The sequence below is a fragment of the Oncorhynchus mykiss genome, chromosome 25 (genome assembly GCF_057628025.1).
Source record: "Oncorhynchus mykiss isolate SJ-2025 chromosome 25, ASM5762802v1, whole genome shotgun sequence".
Taxonomy (NCBI): domain Eukaryota; kingdom Metazoa; phylum Chordata; class Actinopteri; order Salmoniformes; family Salmonidae; genus Oncorhynchus; species Oncorhynchus mykiss.
In genome coordinates this window covers 73,870,033-73,890,114 of record NC_143046.1, presented here as the reverse complement: position 1 = coordinate 73,890,114, position 20,082 = coordinate 73,870,033, and the positions used below count along the sequence as shown (strand labels likewise).

Below are 20,082 nucleotides of genomic sequence, written 5' to 3'. Positions count from 1 at the left end.
ATGGCAAGTAGCGTGGTTAAGGTCATTATGGCAAGTAGCGTGGTTAAGGTCATTATGGCAAGTAGTGTGGTTAAGGTCATTATGGCAAGTAGTGTGGTTAAGGTCATTATGACAAGTAGTGTGGTTAAGGTCATTATGGCAAGTAGTGTGGTTAAGGTCATTATGGCAAGTAGTGTGGTTAAGGTCATTATGGCAAGTAGTGTAGTTAAGGTTATTATGGCAAGTAGTGTGGTTAAGGTCATTATGGCAAGTAGTGTAGTTAAGGTTATTATGGCAAGTAGTGTGGTTAAGGTCATTATGGCAAGTAGTGTGGTTAAGGTCATTATGGCAAGTAGTGTGGTTAAGGTCATTATGGCAAGTAGTGTGGTTAAGGTCATTATGGCAAGTAGTGTAGTTAAGGTTATTATGGCAAGTAGTGTGGTTAAGGTCATTATGGCAAGTAGTGTGGTTAAGGTCATTATGGCAAGTAGTGTGGTTAAGGTCATTATGGCAAGTAGTGTGGTTAAGGTCATTATGGCAAGTATACTCAGACAGACTGAGTATACAGTGATCTTACCTGGGTCTGACGGGAGGTGGAGGTAGGGAGCGGGGCAGAAGACTCTTGCTGCATAGTCCTCGAAGGTGGTTGGCTCCAGGTGGTGCTGTACGATGGTCTCCAGGTAACGCGCTCTCTCCTCGTAGCTGGGCCAAAGGTCAAGGGTCAAAGGTCATTCAGCATGAGACACAGAACACATAAGGATTACAAGACCTCTCTCAGGGAGATAACAAAAACCAAATAGAAATTAGTGACTGGGAGGAAAAAACAACGCCCTTTGGGACGGCATTACCTGGTGCAGCACTGTACCCACCTACCTACTCTAGTCTAGATCAAATCTCAGCCTCTCATCTATTACCCCCCCCGCCTCTCTCTTTTCTCTGTCAACCAAATAAGTCTCCCTAATCAGACTCTCTGGCCATAATGACAACTATCCACTGCCATTAGGCGCTCCTAGGTAAAAAGAGACGAAAGACACAACCATCTCCGTCCGACCCATAATATCAAAAGTGTATTAGGAACCTATCATTGGCTTTTGAATATCATGACATTTGGCAACAGTGGCCTTTTTACTGTCTCTATTACCCAGTTAAGTAAAAATGATGGTATTCTGTTAATGGATTGGATTGGATTAGAGTTGGGATGTTGCATATGGGTTTTCTACATGAATACGGCAGGCAGAGAGGAGAGAGAAGCGGAGAGAGAGAGGAACAGAGAAGTAGACAGAGAGTATAGGAGAAAGCGAGAGAAAGCAATGGAGAGAGAGAAAGGGTGAGGAACTCCTCTCCTGCTGGGGTGAGGAAGGGGAGAGGATATTTTGGGAGCAGCCCTGTGCGCTGTGTATCTAGGGGTGAGGAGCTGCTTGGCGTGAGCTGACACGAGGAACAACTGCCAAACAGACTCTCTCACACACAAGGAAGTGTAAGAGGCTGCACAGCAGGGGGAGAACAGCACTCCAGTGGATCTGCCGCCTGCCTTTTCCTGTTTCCCAGCACCCCACTTCCTGCTCGCTGTTAGAGCAACCAGAAATGCTGCTCAGACAGGGCGATGGCTGTGAGAAGCAGGGAGTGTGTGTGTTGTGTGAGACAGTAACTGTGTGTGTGTATATATGTGTGAGTGTGTGTGTCACAGTAATAATGATCAAGTTAATGCATGTCTGTCAGCAGGCACCAAATCAGACTCCTTAAAACCTCTCCCATTTCATGCCACTTGCAGAGAAAAAAGATGCCCCACACGCCTCTGACACAGAGAGACATGTCACACTGACACCAGGGCACTAACACTGGGAGGAAAACAACATCAAAAACCAATCACCTCTCTTGATGGATGTTGGAGATGGAGTTAGAGTCAATGAGTGCCTCATCAAGCCAACAGGTTTTCTACTGTTTACCTGCTCCATTTAATTCAAACATCTCACAAGAACATACGTCTATTGAGTCTTGATATCAGTATTTCAGCCTTTCACTACACCCATGTTACTGTGTGAGGTTCCAACCCAATAACAGAGCCTGGCAGTGTTTCTTATGGACCGATAGGTGTACAGTATCAGTATTGTCTTTCAGCCTTATTCACGGCAACCATGTAAGTCACTGTGTGAGGTGCTGTGTCTGGCGGCCTCGAGGTAGGTAAACAAACACATGTCTGGTCAGACCAGGGCAGCTGTGCCTGACATCAACTTGGAGAGGAGCAGAGAGGAGAAATGAGGAGAAGCAGCTCCACTGCTGTGTTATTTAATGGTAATCATCATTTCAGCCTCCTTATTCTTTCTCTTCCATCTTGTTCTCCCCCTGTCCTGCGTGATGCGCTGCTAATGCCACCCTGTCAGCACGACAACTAATCCCTTCGCACTGTTGACTTGAGATGTTCTTTTGTGCGTCTGTAAAAAAAAAACGAGGTGAAGAAAAAAATGTTTTTTTTAAAAACCATCAAATAGGCCCTGGCCTCAGCTCCGTCTGCTAATATACGGGAATTGAATTTTTGATGTGTATTTCTTTTAACAGCTTGTTAAAGAAGAAAAGTGTCTTTAGGTTTTTCTCTCCAGCCTTACAGCCTCTCGAGTGGGGATAGGAGCAGTAGAGAGGAGAGGAGAGAGGAGTGAGGGGGAAGGAGAGGGGTCTTTTGTGTATTACCAGAAACTAATTTTCCCTGTGGATGAAAGGAAAAAAGAGAAAATGCTCCTGCCCCCCCCACCAAGCTTTTCATTGTCACTGTGCTCAACTCCCGGCTCTCGGAGGAAAGAGGACAAATTGCTAGTGAAGAGACACCAGAAGCGAGCTTGTTAGCACATTATGGGTGGTGGAGGGTGTGTGTTTGCGTGTGTGATGGAGGCTGTGTGTCTCAATGTGTGTGTGTGTGTGTTGGATGGTGTCTGTCTGTGTGTGTTGGATGGTGTCTGTCTGTGTGTGTGTTGGATAGTGTGTGTCTGTGTTGGATAGTGTGTGTGTGTTGGATAGTGTGTGTCCGTGTGAAGGGGACCATGGTGGGCTACAGGAACAGTTCCCTGGCGTCGTGTTAATTCAGCACACAGAACATACTGCTGCTGATAGCCTCCAAATGTATGCCTTTTCTCCTTTCTTTTCCCTGTGCCCAACCTCCATCCTTCCCTGTGCTGAAGGAGTGAGTGTGCCAGGAGAAGGAGAGAGCTGCCAGGCCTCCCCAGAGGAGGAGGGAGAGAGCGCTGTGTTGCTCTAAACAAGACATGGCTCTCCTCTATTTGGAGGAGATTCAGGACCAAGAGCGTCTCGCCACTGAGCAGAGCTCACAGAGAGAACACAGGCCCAACATCGACCTGTGCACTTCAGAGCTCACAGAGAGAACACAGGCCCAACATCAACCTGTACACTTCAGAGCTCACAGAGAACACAGGCCCAACATCAACCTGTACACTTCAGAGCTCACAGAGAACACAGGCCCAACATCAACCTGTACACTTCAGAGCTCACAGAGAACACAGGCCCAACATCAACCTGTACACTTCAGAGCTCACACACAATGACATGGATGAGGACAAGGATGACAGGAAAGGAGGGAGAAGTGACCTGTGAGACAAAGCAGACAATATGAATGTACTCTACAGAGAGCACATATCAGGCTTTTGTGCCCAGTGAGTCAAATAGCATTTCCTTCTTTAAATGCGCCACAATTGAAAACAGTATGGCCCCCTGGTAATTACAACTGCAAATGAGAGGGGAAAGGTGTACACCTAGCTAGGGGATCAAACTGACACCTTCAGGATGTCACCCCCCCCCCCCCCCCCCCTTCACATCAATTTATATTATTGGAACCTAACAGTCCTCCTTGGGGTGTTGCATTGCTGGCATCTTCAAAAAGAAAACACAGTAAGAATGTGGAGAGCCCGGACGGAAGAGCCTACTGTTCTAATGTGAGACGAGAGCAGAGCATCACTACAGAGAGAAAAAGTGGGGACATGTTTCCCAGTCTCAGTAACTGTCCCTCTACACTGCTTCAACACAGCTCTGCAATCAGGCCCCACTACCAAACAGAGGGCCAATCTGCCAAATCTCCCACTACCAAACAGAGAGCCAATCTGCCAGTCAGGCCCCACTACCTAACAGAGAGCCAATCTGCCAGTCAGGCCCCACTACCAAACAGAGAGCCAATCTGCCAGACAGAGTTAATATGGACACGATCATTAACCCAGTTAGAACGGGAGAATACACATTACATTCAACATCTCCTGACAATTATGTCCATCCACTGCAGCATCCGATGCAGGTATAACTGACATTCTTCAAGAATCAATGTGTATATGGTTCATTTAAAATTATCATAAACAGCTGTACATATCACAGAGTGGGCCTTTAGGTGAAGGTCAGGGGTTTTGACACATTTCTACTAAATAACCCCAGATCAGACACATGACTAGCATCAGTCAACGGACCAGCGACTACAAGAATCCCAGGGCTCCACATTGCTCATCTCACAGCCCAAGAATGATCAAATTGAATTTTGATGAAAATATGGGGCAGCAGAAACGGACCCAATATCAGTGATTCTAACTGGCAGTGTTCATACAGCTACCTGCTTTATTCTGCACCACAGGGCAATGGGAGAGAGAACAGAGCAGAGAGAGAAAGAGAGGGGGAGAAAAAACATCACATAAATAATTGAATTTGACGAGTTTTACAGACTATGATTACAGAAATCTATGTGTGCCCTGAAGTGCAGGGTAATCGGTTTATTCCCCCATCTGATGGCTGCGATATAGAGGGTCTAACAGTGATTTTATTACTGTTAGGAGGACGGAGGGAGCTGTGGCTGACTGCCATAGCCCTCCTTGTCATTACAGCCAATGTCCCCCTCGCTCCCTCCATCGCCAGCCCCCAGATGGGAGGAGAAATAGCCCAGCTAATGCTCCTCCGCCTGGGGCCACACAGTCACAGATCTGGGGCCCTCTGGAGTCAGATCCACTCCTATTAATCTCCTACCAAACCGAATTGGAGGGCTGCCTATGAAAAATGGCTCCAGGACTTGAAGCCCTGATTTATCTCTCGATCATTCTGCCCTCCCCCCTCCCCAGGGGATGGGGAGATGGTGCTCACTGCTCACACTGCCTGCTGACACAAATTCAACATTTACTTCATGTTTAAAGGCGAACCGGAGCGATTGCTAACGTTCTCACAGGCAGGAGGAAACACATACATGGGAATAATGATTCATGAATTAGAGGAGGGAGGTTTACATGCATGTCAATTGTTTTTCTCTGAACTGTGCTCTGTATGTAGGAGAATCTGTTATAAAGAATCTGTTTATTTAGCCAATACATGTATTCAGAGAATACATTCATTTTAACCATACATCCACAGTAGAGGTCGACCGATTAATCGGAATGGCCGATTAATTAGGGCCGATTTCAAGTTTTCATAACAATCGGAAATTGGTATTTTTCTTTTTTTTACACCTTTATTTAACAAGGCAAGTCAGTTAAGAACTGATTCTTATTTTCAATGACGGCCTAGGAACAGTGGGTTAACTGCCTTGTTCAGGGGCAGAACGACAGATTTTTACCTTGTCAGCTCGGGGATTCAATCTTGCAACCTTACGGTTAACTAGTCCAACGCTCTAACCACCTGCCTCTCATTGCACTGCCTGCCTGTTACACAAATGCAGAAAGAAGCCAAGGTAAGTTGCTAGCTAGCATTAAACTTAGCTTATAAAAAAGAATCAATCAATCAATCATAATCACTAGTTATAACAATGTTATAGTCCTAGTTAGTACTAGTTATAGTCAACACATGGTTGATGATATTACTAGTTTATCTAGCGTGTCCTGTGTTGCATATAATCGATGCAGTGTGCATTCGCGAAAAAGGACTGTCGTTGCTCCAACGTGTACCTAACCATAAACATCAATGCCTTTCTTAAAATCAATACACAAGTATATATTTTTAAACCTGCATATTTAGTTAATATGGCCTGCTAACATGAATTTCTTTTAACTAGGTATATTGTGTCACTTCTCTTGCAAGAGAGTCAGGGTATATGCAGCAGTTTGGGCCGCCTGGCTTGTTGCGAACTGTGTGAAGACTATTTCTTCCTAACAAAGACAGCCAACTTCGCCAAACGGGGGATGTTTTAACAAAAGCACATTTGCGAAAAAAGCACAATCATTGCACGACTGTACCTAACCATAAACACTAATGCCTTTCTTAAAATCAATACACAGAAGTATATATTTTTAAACCTGCATATTTAGCTCAAATAAATCCAGGTTTCCAGGTGAAATTGTGTCACTTCTCTTGCGTTCATTGCACGCAGAGTCGGGGTATATGCAACAGTTTGGGCCGCCTGGCTCGTTGCGAACAAATTTTCCAGAATTTTACGTAATTATAACATAACATTGAAGGTTGTGCAATGTAACAGCAATATTTAGACTTATGGATGCCATCCGTTAGATAAAATACAGAACGGTTCTGTATTTCACTGAAAGAAAAAACTTTTTATTTTTTCAAAATTATCGTTTCCGGATTCGACCATATTAATGACCAAAGGCTCGTATTTCTGTGTGTTATTATGTTAGAATTAAGTCTATGATTTGATAGAGCAGTCTGACTGAGCGGTGGTAGACAGCAGCAGGCTCGTAAGCATTCATTCAAACAGCACTTTCCTGCGTCTTGCCAGCAGCTCTTCGCTGTGCTTCAAGCATTGAGCTGTTTATAACTTCAAACCTATCAACTCCCGAGATTAGGCTGGTGTAACCGATGTGAAATGGATAGCTAGTTAGCGGGGTGCGCGCTAATAGCGTTTCAAACGTCACTCGCTCTGAGACCTTGAAGTAGTTGTTCCCCTTGCTCTGCAAGGGCCGCGGATTTTGTGGAGCGATGGGTAACGATGCTTCGAGGGTGGCTGTTGCCAATGTGTTCCTGGTTCGAGCCCAGGTAGGGGCGAGGAGAGGGACGGAAACTATACTGTTACACTGGCAATACTAAAGTGCATATAAGAACATCCAATAGTTGAAGGTATACAAACACATACACACAGCTTATCTCAGAGCCTGTAGCTGACCTGCAGCGAACCCCCCCGCCTCAAAATAATAGTAGAGAGAAGTTTACATAAACTCAATTAGTATTTGGTAGCATTGCCTTTAAATAGTTTAACTTGGGTCAAAAGTTTCAGGTAGCCTTCCACAAGCTTCCCACAATAAGTTGGGTGAATTTTGGCCCATTACTCCTGACAGAGCTGGTGTAACTAAGTCTGGTTTGTAGCTTGGCTCTCTCGCACACACTTTTTCAGTTCTGCCTACAAATGTTCTATAGTCAGGGTTTTGTGATGGCCACTCCAATACCTTGACTTTGTTTTCCTTAAGACATTTTGCCACAACTTTGGAAGTATGCTTGGGGTCATTGTCCATTTGGAAGACCCATTTGCAACCAATTTTTTATCTTCCTGACTGATGTCTTGAGATGTTGCTTCAATATATCCACATCATTTTCGTTCCTCATGATGTCATCTATTTTGTGGTTGGAATGTTCTTCGGCTTGCATGCCTCCCCCCTTTTCCTCCAAACATAACGATGTTTATGGTCAAACAGTTCTATTTTTTTGTTTCATCAGACCAGAGGACACTTCTCCAAAAAGTGCAATCTTTGTCCCCATGTGCAGTTGCAAACTGTAGTCTGGCTTTTTGATTACGGCTTTGGAGCAGTGGCTTCTCGGCCTTTCAGGTTATGTCGGTATAGGAATCGTTTTACTGTGGATATAGATACCTTTGTACCCATTTCCTCCAGCATCTTCATAAGGTCCTTTGCTGTTGTTCTGGGATTGATTTGCACTTTTCTCACCAAAGTACGTTCATATCTAGGAGACAGAACGTGTCTCCTTCTTGAGCAGTATGACGGCTGCGTGGTCCCATGGTGTTTATACTTACATACTATTTTGTACAGATGAACGTGATACCTTCGGGCATTTGGAAATTGCTCCCAAGGATGAACCAGACTTGCGGAGGTCTACAGTTTTTTTCTGAGGTCTTGGTTGATTTCCCCATGAAGTCAAGCAGAGGCACTGAGCTTGAAGGTCAGCCTTGAAATACATCCACAGATACACCTCCAATTGACTCAACTGATGTCAATTAGCCTATCAGAAGCTTCTAAAGCCATGATGTCATTTTCTGGAATTTTCCAAGCTGTTTAAAGGCACAGTCAACTTAGTGTATGTAAACTTCTGACCCACTGGAATTGTGATAGATTATTTCCCTTATAATTCACTGTCTGTCAACAATTGTTGGAAAAATGACTTGTGTCATGCACCAAGTAGATGTCCTAACCGATTTGCCAAAACTATAGTTTGTTAACAAGAAATTTGTAGAGTGGTTGAAAAACGAGTTAATGACACTAACCTAAGTGTATGTAAACTTCCGACTTCAACTGTATACACAAACTGTTATCAGCTGTATAAATAGGCATAAATACGGCATTAGGAAAATAATTATGCATAGAAAAAGAATGTGCTCGTCAATGTATCTTGATTTCATTTTACATTAGAACGCAATTAGATTGATTACTAGATCTAATATTTCTTAACTAAATTGAATCGACTGCTTTATGAGAGAGCACGGATGTAGAGTGATACATCTGAATTAGTGTACAGATGATGTCTGTGCTAAAGAAATAAATCTGAGTCAACAGCATCACAGTGGTCAGGAGGACAGAGCAGCTATAGGGTCAGAGCCAATCAGAACAAACAGAGAGAAGAAGAGTGGGAGAGCAAGATTAGTTGTGAGCCCGCCTCCTCTTTCCTTTATTTACTCCCACCTTCTTTGACAGGAAACAATTAGCTAAGCACCCCCCCCCCCCCCCCTTCGCTGTCTCTCTCTCACACACACACACCAGGCTGCTGCGGTACTGGAACACAATGGGGCCCATTGTGGGAGCTGGCAGTGTGTGGCTGCGCTGCCCGTTAGGCATTTGGCTGCGCCTGGCTGTGTTTGTGTGTGTGTGTGTGAGAGGGGGGAGAGTGGAGGGACAAAAGGAGCCCATGCCCAAACCTTTAATCAGCTCAGTTAGGGAGGGATGAAAGCACTGACCCCCCCTGCCTCCCTTCCACCTCTCCCCCTGCCTCTCTCCTCACCTCCCTCCCCCCTGCCTCTCTCCCTTTACCCACCCTCCCTCTCTCCCCCTACCCACACTCCCTCTGCCTCTCCCCCTCCACTATCATGCTCCACCATATGCTGACCCCAGCAGCAGGGCAGTTATCGCTGCCAATCAGAAGCCAGAGCGCGTGTGAGAGAGCGAGTGAGAGAGGCTGCCCCTACTGCCAGTCTCTTATTGGCTCACATTCACACACCACTGGACTGGCAGGGCCAATGGTGAAATCGCTTAGTGACTCTCCTCTCTCTCTCTCCCCTTCATCCTCCTCCTCAACCAACATTGTTTCTCCAGCTCCACAATCGGCCATTGACAGATGGAAGGTGGCTGTGGCTCACAGTTACATTTGACTCTACCTTCAGCCTTCCAAACAGCTTGAGAGCAGTCCCTCATCCCCAGCCTCAAGCCAGACAGATCAGATGGGCAAAATAGAGGGAAACATGTGTGTGTGTAAGGGGGGTGAGTGAGAAGGGGGGTGAGTGAGACCGGAGGTTGTTGAATGTTATCAGGGGGCCTCAGCTCGGATGGACCACATGGTCCAACAGCTGTAGAGGGGGTCCTGTAGAGGGGCTGGATGGTCAAGCCCCTGGCCCCAAGGCCAGAGAGGTCAACCTAGCTTTAATCACCCCCAAATATTCTAACACTAACTAAACAGTGTGGTAACAGCTAACCTGTCCTGTGCTGATCATCTTTCCCCCAGCCATGACCTTCACTACACTAAAAACATGTCAATCACACAGCCCCCAAATGCACTGGGAGGCAGTGGGAAGGAGGGCTGAGGATCTAGAGGATGTGTGTTGTGTGTGACTGCTGCAGAACAGATCCCCAAACTGGCTGGTTGGTGTGAATGCAAGCGCACAACAAGGTTTCTGTTATGACAATGTGACTGGGAAGATTTTAATTTACCAGCCATTTGAGGGAGTCTACTACCCACAATGATCAGAATGACAAAAATCACATTTGGATTATGGTTATACATATTATCAGAACATGCAACTCATGCAATGAAGCAGCCAACAAAACATAATTTAAAAAAAATTAATTGTGCCAAAATTCAATTTTCAGGAAAACACCATTCTAAACCGCTCGCCTGATAGCGGTTCCATATGTGACAGAGATGAACATCTCTACTACAAACTTAGAAAGAGGGGCAATCTAACCATCCAACAACTAGAATGGGTAGCGAATATGATTACAATCTGCCTCTGGCTTCTGGACAACGAAAGAAAGTTGATATGAAAACCAATAGAAAAGGAGAGAAATGGTATAGCGGTGGGTCCAATAGGGAAGTAAATGAAATCGAGGATAATTAGCCTCTTTAAAAAAAAATGCTGTGTATTGTTTCAAATCACAAGCTCGTAGGCCTAAACCTATTTGGGAATCCCGCAATTTGGGCAGCGCGCGCGGCAATAGGCGTAACTCATTACTGAGTTGCGGCTGTCAGTGAAAAGCATCTAAAATATGTGTCTTGAGTATAATTTTAAATGTTGAGACAAGAAGGGGAGGGGTGTGTGGTGAAAATGGACTCAAGGCGTCGAAAGCATTCCACAGGGATGCTGGCCCATGTTGACTCCAATGCTTCACAGTTGTCAAGTTGGCTGGATGTGCCTTGGGTGGTGGACCATTCTTAACAGGAAACTGTTGACCGTGAAAAACCCAAATGAAACTGTTCCAGTACTTGACAAACCGGTGCGCCTGGCACCTACTACCATACTCTGTTCAAAGGCACTTCAATCGTTTGTCTTTCCCATTCACCATACGAATGGCACGCATACACAATCCACGTCTCAATTGTCTCGTGGCTTAAAAATCCTTCTTTAACCTGTCTCCTCCCCTTCATCTGCACTGATTGAAGTGGATTTAACAAGTGACATCACTAAGGAATCATAGCTTTCACCTGGATTCACCGGGTCAGTCTATGTCATGGAAAGAGCAGGCATTTACCGTTCTCAATCTCTGAGTGGAAACGTTGTTTGCAGAGTTCACAACCTGCAACACTTGTAAGAAACAAGTTTCGGTTGAATTCATAACCATCATTTACGAGATTTGTACATTTGTTCATCTTCTTTTGTTTGGAGTGCTCCATGTGAACAATTAGCATGTGTCTGGTTTCTCTGTCCTGCTCGGAAATGTAGAAAATTCTTTAACTTCAATTGCAAATGATAATATATTAAAAACTATAGTTCCTCACAGTAAACTGTGAAAAATCTCTCCAATAATCTCCCCCTCGTTAATCACCAATCCTCGTCGTGAACGAGTTCAATGTGCTCATTTCTTTAGCCGCCAATGGATCACGGTGCATCAATGTGTCCATATGGCAGAGGCTGGTGATCTCGTATTAGTTGACTTTTAACTGAGATTTTTATCATTTTAATTCACATTTTTATGATTAACCAGGTGACAATAATTTTAAGAAACGAAAACGTTATTATTTAAATGAAACCTTTCTATGAAAATGCGCATCTGAAAAATCTTAACTGGCACGCAGAACGGTAGAAATGTTAGGATAACTTAAGTCTTCATATAATAATTCCCATGGACGGATTTTGCCTATAGGCCACTTTAGAGTAAGGTAAGACATGAATCGTAATATGAAATAAAGCATACAAGTTTCAAACAATCAAGTATGTTTTCAAAATGCCTCCAGCTCACATTGTAAAATGGTGGGTGACCCGCTGATAGCCTGTTGCCTGCAGTAGAATGGTGAGAATGGGCGGCGCACTTCAATTACCAGTTGAGAAATAAAAATAGTAGCTTGACGGTCAAATGTATTTACATTGATTCATTTTGGCCAGCAACAGTTTTATTTATTGGCTTTTCATTATTATATATATATTTTAAAAATCGGCCAAAAGCTGGCAATTGAAGGCTAATGGAAACTCTGACACACACACTGGCTTTGGGAAGTAGCAACAGTGCATTCGGAAAGTATTCAGACCCCTTCACTTTTTCCAAATGTCCTTATGTTACAGCCTTATTCTAAAATTGATTAAATAGTTTTTTCCCCCTCATCAATCTGTGTTTGGACCCCAGGAAGAGTAGCTGTAATGGGGATCCCTAATAAATACAAATACACAATATCCCATAATGACAACAAAAAAAAACTGTTTCTTAGAAATCTTTGCAAATGTATGTGAATATATATATATATATATATATATATATATATATATATATATATATATATATATATATATATATATATATATATATATATATATATATATATATATATATATATATATATATATATATAAAACAACTGAAATATGACATTTATTCAGACCCTTCACTCTTGAAGCACCTTTGGCAACGACTACAGCCTCGAGTCTTCTTGGGTATGACGCTACAAGCTTGGCACACCTGTATGTGGGGAGCTTCTCCTATTCTTCTCTGCAGATCCTCTCAAGCTCTTTCAGGTTGAATGGGGAGCATCGCTGCACAGCTATTTTCAGGTCTCTGTACTTTGCTCCAGTCATCTTTCACCCAAACCGGACTTGTCTCCCAGTCTCTGCCACTGAAAAACATCCCCACAGCATGATGCTGCCAACACCATGCTTCACTGTAGGGATGGTGCCAGGTTTCCTCCAGATGTGACGCTTGGCATTCAGCCAAAATAGTTCAATCTTGGTTTCATCAGACCAGAGAATCTTGTTTTTTTTTTGTCTTGTCTTGCCTATTACTGAGGAGTGGCTTCCGAGGCTCTCTTGCTCTCTTTCTTCCTCTCTGGCTGTGTTCGCCCAGCAGCTCCATGATGTGCCATGATTCTTAGCACTGCCTGATGCCAGGTACTGTAGCAGCTTTCTGCCATTTGAGTCCACCAGACATTAAGACCAGCAGCAGAAAAACGGGGCCATTTTCTCCCTTTTAAGCACTGATTTCACAGTCATGGCAAATGAGGGATCAGTGAGTGGAGGAGGCAGATGGACGAGCCCCAGGGCCAAGAGGAGGAACTTAGTGTGGAGGAGAGAGAGGGGTCGGCGGGCACGTGCAGGAGAGAAGTACAAGGTGTCAGTGGACGGACGGACGGACAGACGGAGACGGACAGACAGACAGACAGACAGACAGACAGACAGACAGACAGACAGACAGACAGACAGACAGACAGACAGACAGACAGACAGACAGACAGACAGACAGACAGACAGACAGACAGACAGACAGACAGACAGAGTGGATGGTAGACAGAGAGAGATGTCATGAGCAGATTAGTGGCTACATTTTTCAGCATGCTTTTACAAAAAGATAGATTTAGAGTTTATTTAGATTTTTTCACAAGGACTTATACAGGATACTACCCTCCACAACATAACCTTTACTCTAAATCAAAACTCCAAACCTACAACCTGAATTTGGATCGAATTAGATTCTTATTCCCAAGGACTATACAGCAAATACTCGGGCAAACCAACGACCAGCAAAAGAAGTACAACAGAAACATGAAAACGCCATCCAACCTGGAACTGAGTGAGTAACATTTAGCCTGAAGTTACTTTTAAATCCAAGTAAAAAAACAAAAATAGATTATTGTAATTTATTTCGTAAGGACTGAATGCTAAGTTAAGGCTACCAAGCTTGCTAGGACAAAACAGATCCGGCTGCAACTTCAATTATCACTGAGGTGTGAAGTAAGGGTTTCAAAGCCCTTGAGCCCAACAATGAGAGTTTCACAGCCTCCACTTCCCAAATGCAGAGGCCTTTGAGGCCCCCTTCTTCATAGCTTCCCTCTGTGCAGAGGTCATCACAATACAGTAACCCTTGGATGTAAAAAAAATGAGAAAGCATAGAAATATATAAAAAAATAAGCTCCTCATGGACAATCCAGAGACATTTTTGGCTAATGTCAACCTGAACAAGTCTGGAACAGTACAGGGCAACCCTATACAGTTTCAGATGGACTTCCACAGAATCAAAGAGGGAGCGCAGCAGGAGAAGTGCTCTCTTGAGGAAGACTCCCCCACCTCGAGTGAGTTAGACCAGAACTCTTCTTTAAACAACCCCACAGACGAGCAACCCCAAGCGGAAAGTCAACCTCCCAGCACAGAGCACTACCCCCTTACTGAAATTAAGAATGAATTAACACAGCTGGAGGTAAGGCAGGTGAAGCTGGAACAGCATGGAACAGCAGGTAAACACACTCCAGTCAGCACAGACCCAGACAACAGTCCAGCACAACAACACCCCCTCAACCAGACCTGGAGGGGGAAAAAGACATGTCTGCATTCTGGACTATGGTGAGACAACTTCAATAGGAGAAAGAGCAGGAGCGGCAGAAGGAGAAGGTGAGAGTGCTGGAGGAGAAGGTGAGAAAGGTGACGTCTGACAGAGAACAACCCATTAGACATCTGGCCACCCCCCCCCCCCCCGTGAAGCCAGCAGAACAGCCCACCTCAGATCCTGACCAAAGTCTTGACACCACAACAGGACAGATGAATGAAGAAACCCAAGCCCAGAGGACCCCACCCCCTCCTAACACACCCCCCACGAGAACACACAAGCCACAGATTATACTTCTTATGGACTCAAATGGGAAATATACAGTTAAAGTCGGAAGTTTACATACACTTAGGTTGGAGACATTAAAACCTGTTTTTCAACCACTCCACAAATTTCTTGTTAACAAACTATAATTTTGGCAAGTCGGTTAGGACATCTACTTTTGTGCATGACAAGTAATTTTTCCAACAATTGTTTACAGACAGATTATTTCACTTATAATTCACTGTATCACAATTCCAGTGGGTCAGAAGTTTACATACACTAGGTCGACTGTGCCTTTAAACAGCTTGGAAAATTCCAGAAAATTATGTCATGGCTTTAGAAGGCTAATTGACATCATTTGAGTCAATTGGAGGTGTACGTGTGGATGTATTTCAAGGCCTACCTTCAAACTCAGTACCTATTTGCTTGAGATCATGGGAAAATCAAAGGAAAATCAGGTAAGACCTCAGAAAAAAAATTGTAGACCTCCACAAGTCTGGTTCATGCTTGGGAGCAATTTCCAAATGCCTGAAGGTACCACGTTCATCTGTACAAACAATAGTACGCAAGTATAACACCATGGGACCACACAGCCGTCATACCGCTCAGGAAGGAGACGCGTTTTGTCTCCTAGAGATGAACATACTTTGGTGTGAAAAGTGAAAACTAATCCCAGAACAACAGCAAATGACCATGTGAAGATGCTGGAGGAAACAGGTACAAAATACTGGGGCCCCTCCTGTTGAGCCTGTACATTAATGATCTGCCTTCTGTCTGTACTGGGTCTGAAGTTCAAATGCATGCAGATGATTCAGTGATATATGTGCATGCAAAGAGCAAACAACAAGCTGCACAAGAACTCACTACTGTAATGGTCCAGGTTACAAAGTGGCTCAGTGACTCGTGTTTGCATCTCAATGTGAAAAAAACTGTTTGCATGTTCTTCACAAAGAGGGCAACAGATGCTACTGAGCCAGATGTCTATGTGTCAAGGGAGAAGCTCCAGGTGGTATCTGATTTTAAGTACCATGGCATCATACTTGATTCCTACCTCTCTTTTAAAAAGCATGTGAAAAAGGTCATTCAACCTAGCTAATTTCCGATTTATACGAAATTGTTTGACTACAGAGGTAGCAAAACTGTACTTCAAATCTATGATGCTCCCCCATTTAACATACTGCTTGACTAGTTGGGCCCAAGCTTTCTGTACAACATTAAAACCTATTCAGTCTGTCTACAAACAGGCTCTCAAAGTGCTTGATAGGAAGCCCAATAGCCATCATCACTATTACATCCTCAGAAAGCATGAGCTCCTGAGTTGGGAAAATCTTGTGCAATACACCAACGCATGTCTTGTATTCAAGATCCTAAATGGCCTGGCTCCCCCTCCACTCAGTATTTTTGTTAAACAGAAAACCCAAACATGTGGCAGCAGATCCACAAGATCTGCAATGAGAGGTGATTGTTTGGTTCCCTTAAGGAAAAGCACCTTTAGTAAATCCCCTTTCTCTGTGAGAGCTTCCCATGTCTGAAATACACTGCCATCAGTGTCACGCCCTGACCATAGTAAGCTGTTTATTCTCTGTGTTGGTTGGGGTGTGATAGTGACTTGGGTGGGTCATCTAGGTGTTTTGTATTTCTATGGTGGCCTGATATGGTTCCCAATCAGAGGCAGCTGTTTATTGTTGTCTCTGATTGGGGATCATATTTAGGAAGCCATTTCCCCATGGTTATTCGTGGGATCTTGTCTACAGCTAGTTGCCTGTGTGCACACCGGTAGCTTCACATTTCGTTTGGATGTTCTTTGTTTTTGGTCTGTGAGTTTCGGTTTATTAAAATGATGTGGAACTCTACGCACGCTGCGCCTTGGTCTACTCATTATTACGACGAACGTGACAATCAGACACACATTACAGCACCACATATCACACTTTCACAAAATGCATGAAGACATGGCTAAAGGTCAATCAGATTTGTGAACATGGTCCCTAGCTGTATATTGCCGCTTTCCATGTTGTCTGTTGTCTGTAGTTTGTGAGGTGTGGAAACACTTTGTTGCTTTTATGAATTTTGTTTTGCTGCTTTTTCTTGTCTGTATGCTACGTCTTGCTTGTCCTATGTTGCTCTGTCTGTATGCTATGTCTTGCTTGTCCTATGTTGCTCTGCGTGTGCTCACTGCTTAATGATTGTCTATATTGTAATTGTTTTTAATAACCTGCCCAGGGACTGTGGTTGTAAATTAGCTGTCTGGCTAAAACCGGCACTTTTACTGAAATGTTGATTAATGTGCACTGTCCCTGTAAAAATAAAATAAACTCAACTAAAAGTATCTATATCCACAGTTAAACAAGTCCTATATCGGCATAACCTGAATGGCAGCTCAACAAGGAAGAAGCCACTGCTCCAAAACCGCCATAAAAAAGCCAGACTACGGTTTGCAACTGCACAAAGATCGTACATTTTGGAGAAATTTCCTCTGGTCTGATGAAACAAAAATAGAACTGTTTGGCCATAATGACCATCATTATATTTGGAGGAAAAAGGGAGGCTTGCAAGCCGAAGAACACCATCCCAACCGCGAAGCACGGGTGTGGCAGCATCATGTGTGGGGGTGCTTTGCTGCAGGAGGGACTGGTCCACTTCACAAACAAGGTGGCATCATGAGAAGGAAAATTATATGGATATATTGAAGCAACATCTCAAGACATCCGTCAGGAAGTTAAAGCTTGGTCGCAAATGGGTCTTCCAAATGGACATTGGCACCAAGCATACTACCAAAGTTGTGGCAAAATGGCTTAAGAACAACAAAGTCAAGGGATTGGAGTGGCCATCACAAAGCCCTGAGCTCAATCCTATAGATAATTTGTGGGCAGAACTGAAAAAGTGTGTGCAAGCAAGGAGGCCTACAAACCTGACTCAGTTACACCAGGTCTGTCAGGAGGAATGGGCCAAATTTCACCCAACTTGTGGAAAGCTACCCGAAAGGTTTGACTCAAGTTAAACAATTTAAAGGCAATGCTACCAAATACTAATTGAGTGTATGTAAACATCTGACCCACTGAGAATGTGATGAAAGAAATAAAAGCTGAAATAAACCATTCTCTCTACTATTATTCTGACATTTCACATTCTTAAAATGAAGTGGTAATCCTAACTGACCTAAGACAGGGAATTTATACTCTGATTAAATATCAGGAATTGTGAAAAACTGAGTTTAAATGTATTTTGTTAAGGTGTTTGTAAACTTCCGACTTCAACTGTATGCAAGAAAAAACTATTTTTACCCAAACACACAGTGTCCAAACATCCAGCCCCTAGACCTTCTGTCTGAGGACCAACTAGGGTCACCCAGACACATAATAATACACACAGGCACAAACAACCTGAGAGCACAGCAGGAAAGGGTGGTCACAGCACTCAAGGGAGTGATTGAAAAAGCTTCTTCTACTTTCGCCAACGCACAAGTGTTTATCTCCACACTGCTACCACGCAAAGATTTCAACCCTGCTACCATACTGCGGGTAAACACGAGTATTTCCTGTGACTGTGCCTCAAAACCAAATGTTTACCTGGCCCACTACGCCACCCTGGACTTGAACAGCCTATACAGGTCCACCTATACAAAGCAGCAGTACCCACCTTCGCCAGGACCCTGCTCACACTTACTGGTCTGAGGCCAAACCACACAACTAAAAACATAGACACTTTATGGAACACAAAGATTTCACTGAATAAGATGAAAAACTACTCCAGAGCGCTCAGGACCTCAGACTGGGGCAAAGGTTCACCTTCCAACAGGACAACGACCCTAAGCACACAGCCAAGACAACGCAGGAGTGGCTTCGAGACAAGTCTCTGAATGTCCTTGAGTGGCCAGCCAGAGCCCGGACTTGAACCCGATCTAACAGCTTTGGAGAGACCTGAAAATAGCCGTGGAGAGACCTGAAAATAGCTGTGGAGAGACCTGGAAATAGCTGTGCAGCAACGCTTCCCATCCAACCTGACAGAGCTTGAGATGATCTGCAGAGAAGAATGGGAGAAACTCCCATCAGAGACCTGGAAATAGCTGGGCAGCGACGCTCCCCATCCAACCTGACAGCTTGAGATGATCTGCAGAGAAGAATGGGAGAAACTCCTCAAATACAGGTGTGCCAAGCATGTAGCATCATACCTAAAAAGATTCAAGGCTGTAATCACTGCCAAAAGGTGCTTCAATAAAGTACTGAGTAAAGGGTCTGAAAACGTATGTAAATGTTAGTTCTTTTTAAAAATATAACTTCAAAAACCTGTTTTTGCATTGTCATTATGATGTATTGTGTGTAGCTTGATGAGGAAAAAAAGCTATTTAATCAATTTTAGAATAAGGCTGTAACGTAACATGTGGAAAAAGTCAAGGGGTCAGAATACTTTCCAAATACACTGTATTTTCCTCAGATTACACAGACCCACAAAGAATCGAAAACAAATCAAATTTTGATAAACTCCCATATCTATTGGGTGACATACCAGTGTGCCATCACAGCAGCAAGATTTGTGACCTGTTGCCACAAGAAAAGGGCAACCAGTGAAGAACAAACACCACTGTAAATACAACTCATATTTATGTTTATTCATTTAACGTTTTTTAACTTTAACTATTTGCACATCGTTACTTTGGAATGTTTACTGTTAATTTTATATAGTTTATTATCTATTTCACTTGCTTTGGCAATGTAAACATTTTTCACATGCCAATAAAGCCCATTGAAAAGAGAGAGATAGACAGAGACACAGAAAGAGAGAGAAATACAGGGTGGATGGTAGACTGAGGGAAAGAGGTACAGGGTGGATGGTGGGCAGAGAGAGAGGTACAGGGTGGATGGTAGACTGAGGGAAAGAGGTACAGGGTGGATGGTGGGCAGAGAGAGAGGTACAGGGAGGATGGTAGACTGAGGGAAAGAGGTACAGGGTGGATGGTGGGCAGAGAGAGAGAAAGAGGTTTGACAGTCATGGAAAATGAGGATTCGGTGAGTGAAGGAGGCAGATGGTCAAACCACTGGACCAGGACGATATACTTAGTGTGGAGAAGAGAGGGGTCGGCAGGCACGTGCAGGAGGAGAGGAGAAGAGGAGAGATGTACAGGGGTGGAACGTGGACAGAGGGGTCAGTACAAGGTGGATGTTGGACAGACAGCGAGAGTGAGAGAGCGAGCGACGCAGAGGTACAGGGTGAATGGTGGACAGAGAGAGAGTTACAGGGTGGATGGTGGACAGAGAGAGAGGTACAGGGTGGATGGTGGACAGAGAGAGAGGTACAGGGTGGATGGTGGACAGAGAGAGGTACAGGGTGGATGGTGGACAGAGAGAGAGGTACAGGGTGGATGGTGGACAGAGAGAGAGGTACAGGGTGGACGGTGGACAGAGAGAGAGGTACAGGGTGGATGGTGGACAGAGAGAGATTTGCAGGGTGGATGGTGGACAGAGAG

The 20,082-nt window shown here is 44.1% G+C and overlaps 1 protein-coding gene across 9 annotated transcripts in view; it reads right to left on the bottom strand.

Moving 5' to 3' along the window:
* Nucleotides 1-20,082, bottom strand: part of LOC110505733 (ral GTPase-activating protein subunit alpha-1) — a 117,034-nt gene that overhangs the window by 9,779 nt on the left and 87,173 nt on the right. For all 9 annotated transcript variants that reach the window (XM_090221035.1, XM_090221042.1, XM_090221037.1 and 6 more), the window contains one exon: nucleotides 557-681. In XM_090221035.1, coding sequence (XP_090077161.1) covers nucleotides 557-681 — 125 coding nt within the window. The remainder of the gene's footprint in view (nucleotides 1-556; nucleotides 682-20,082) is intronic.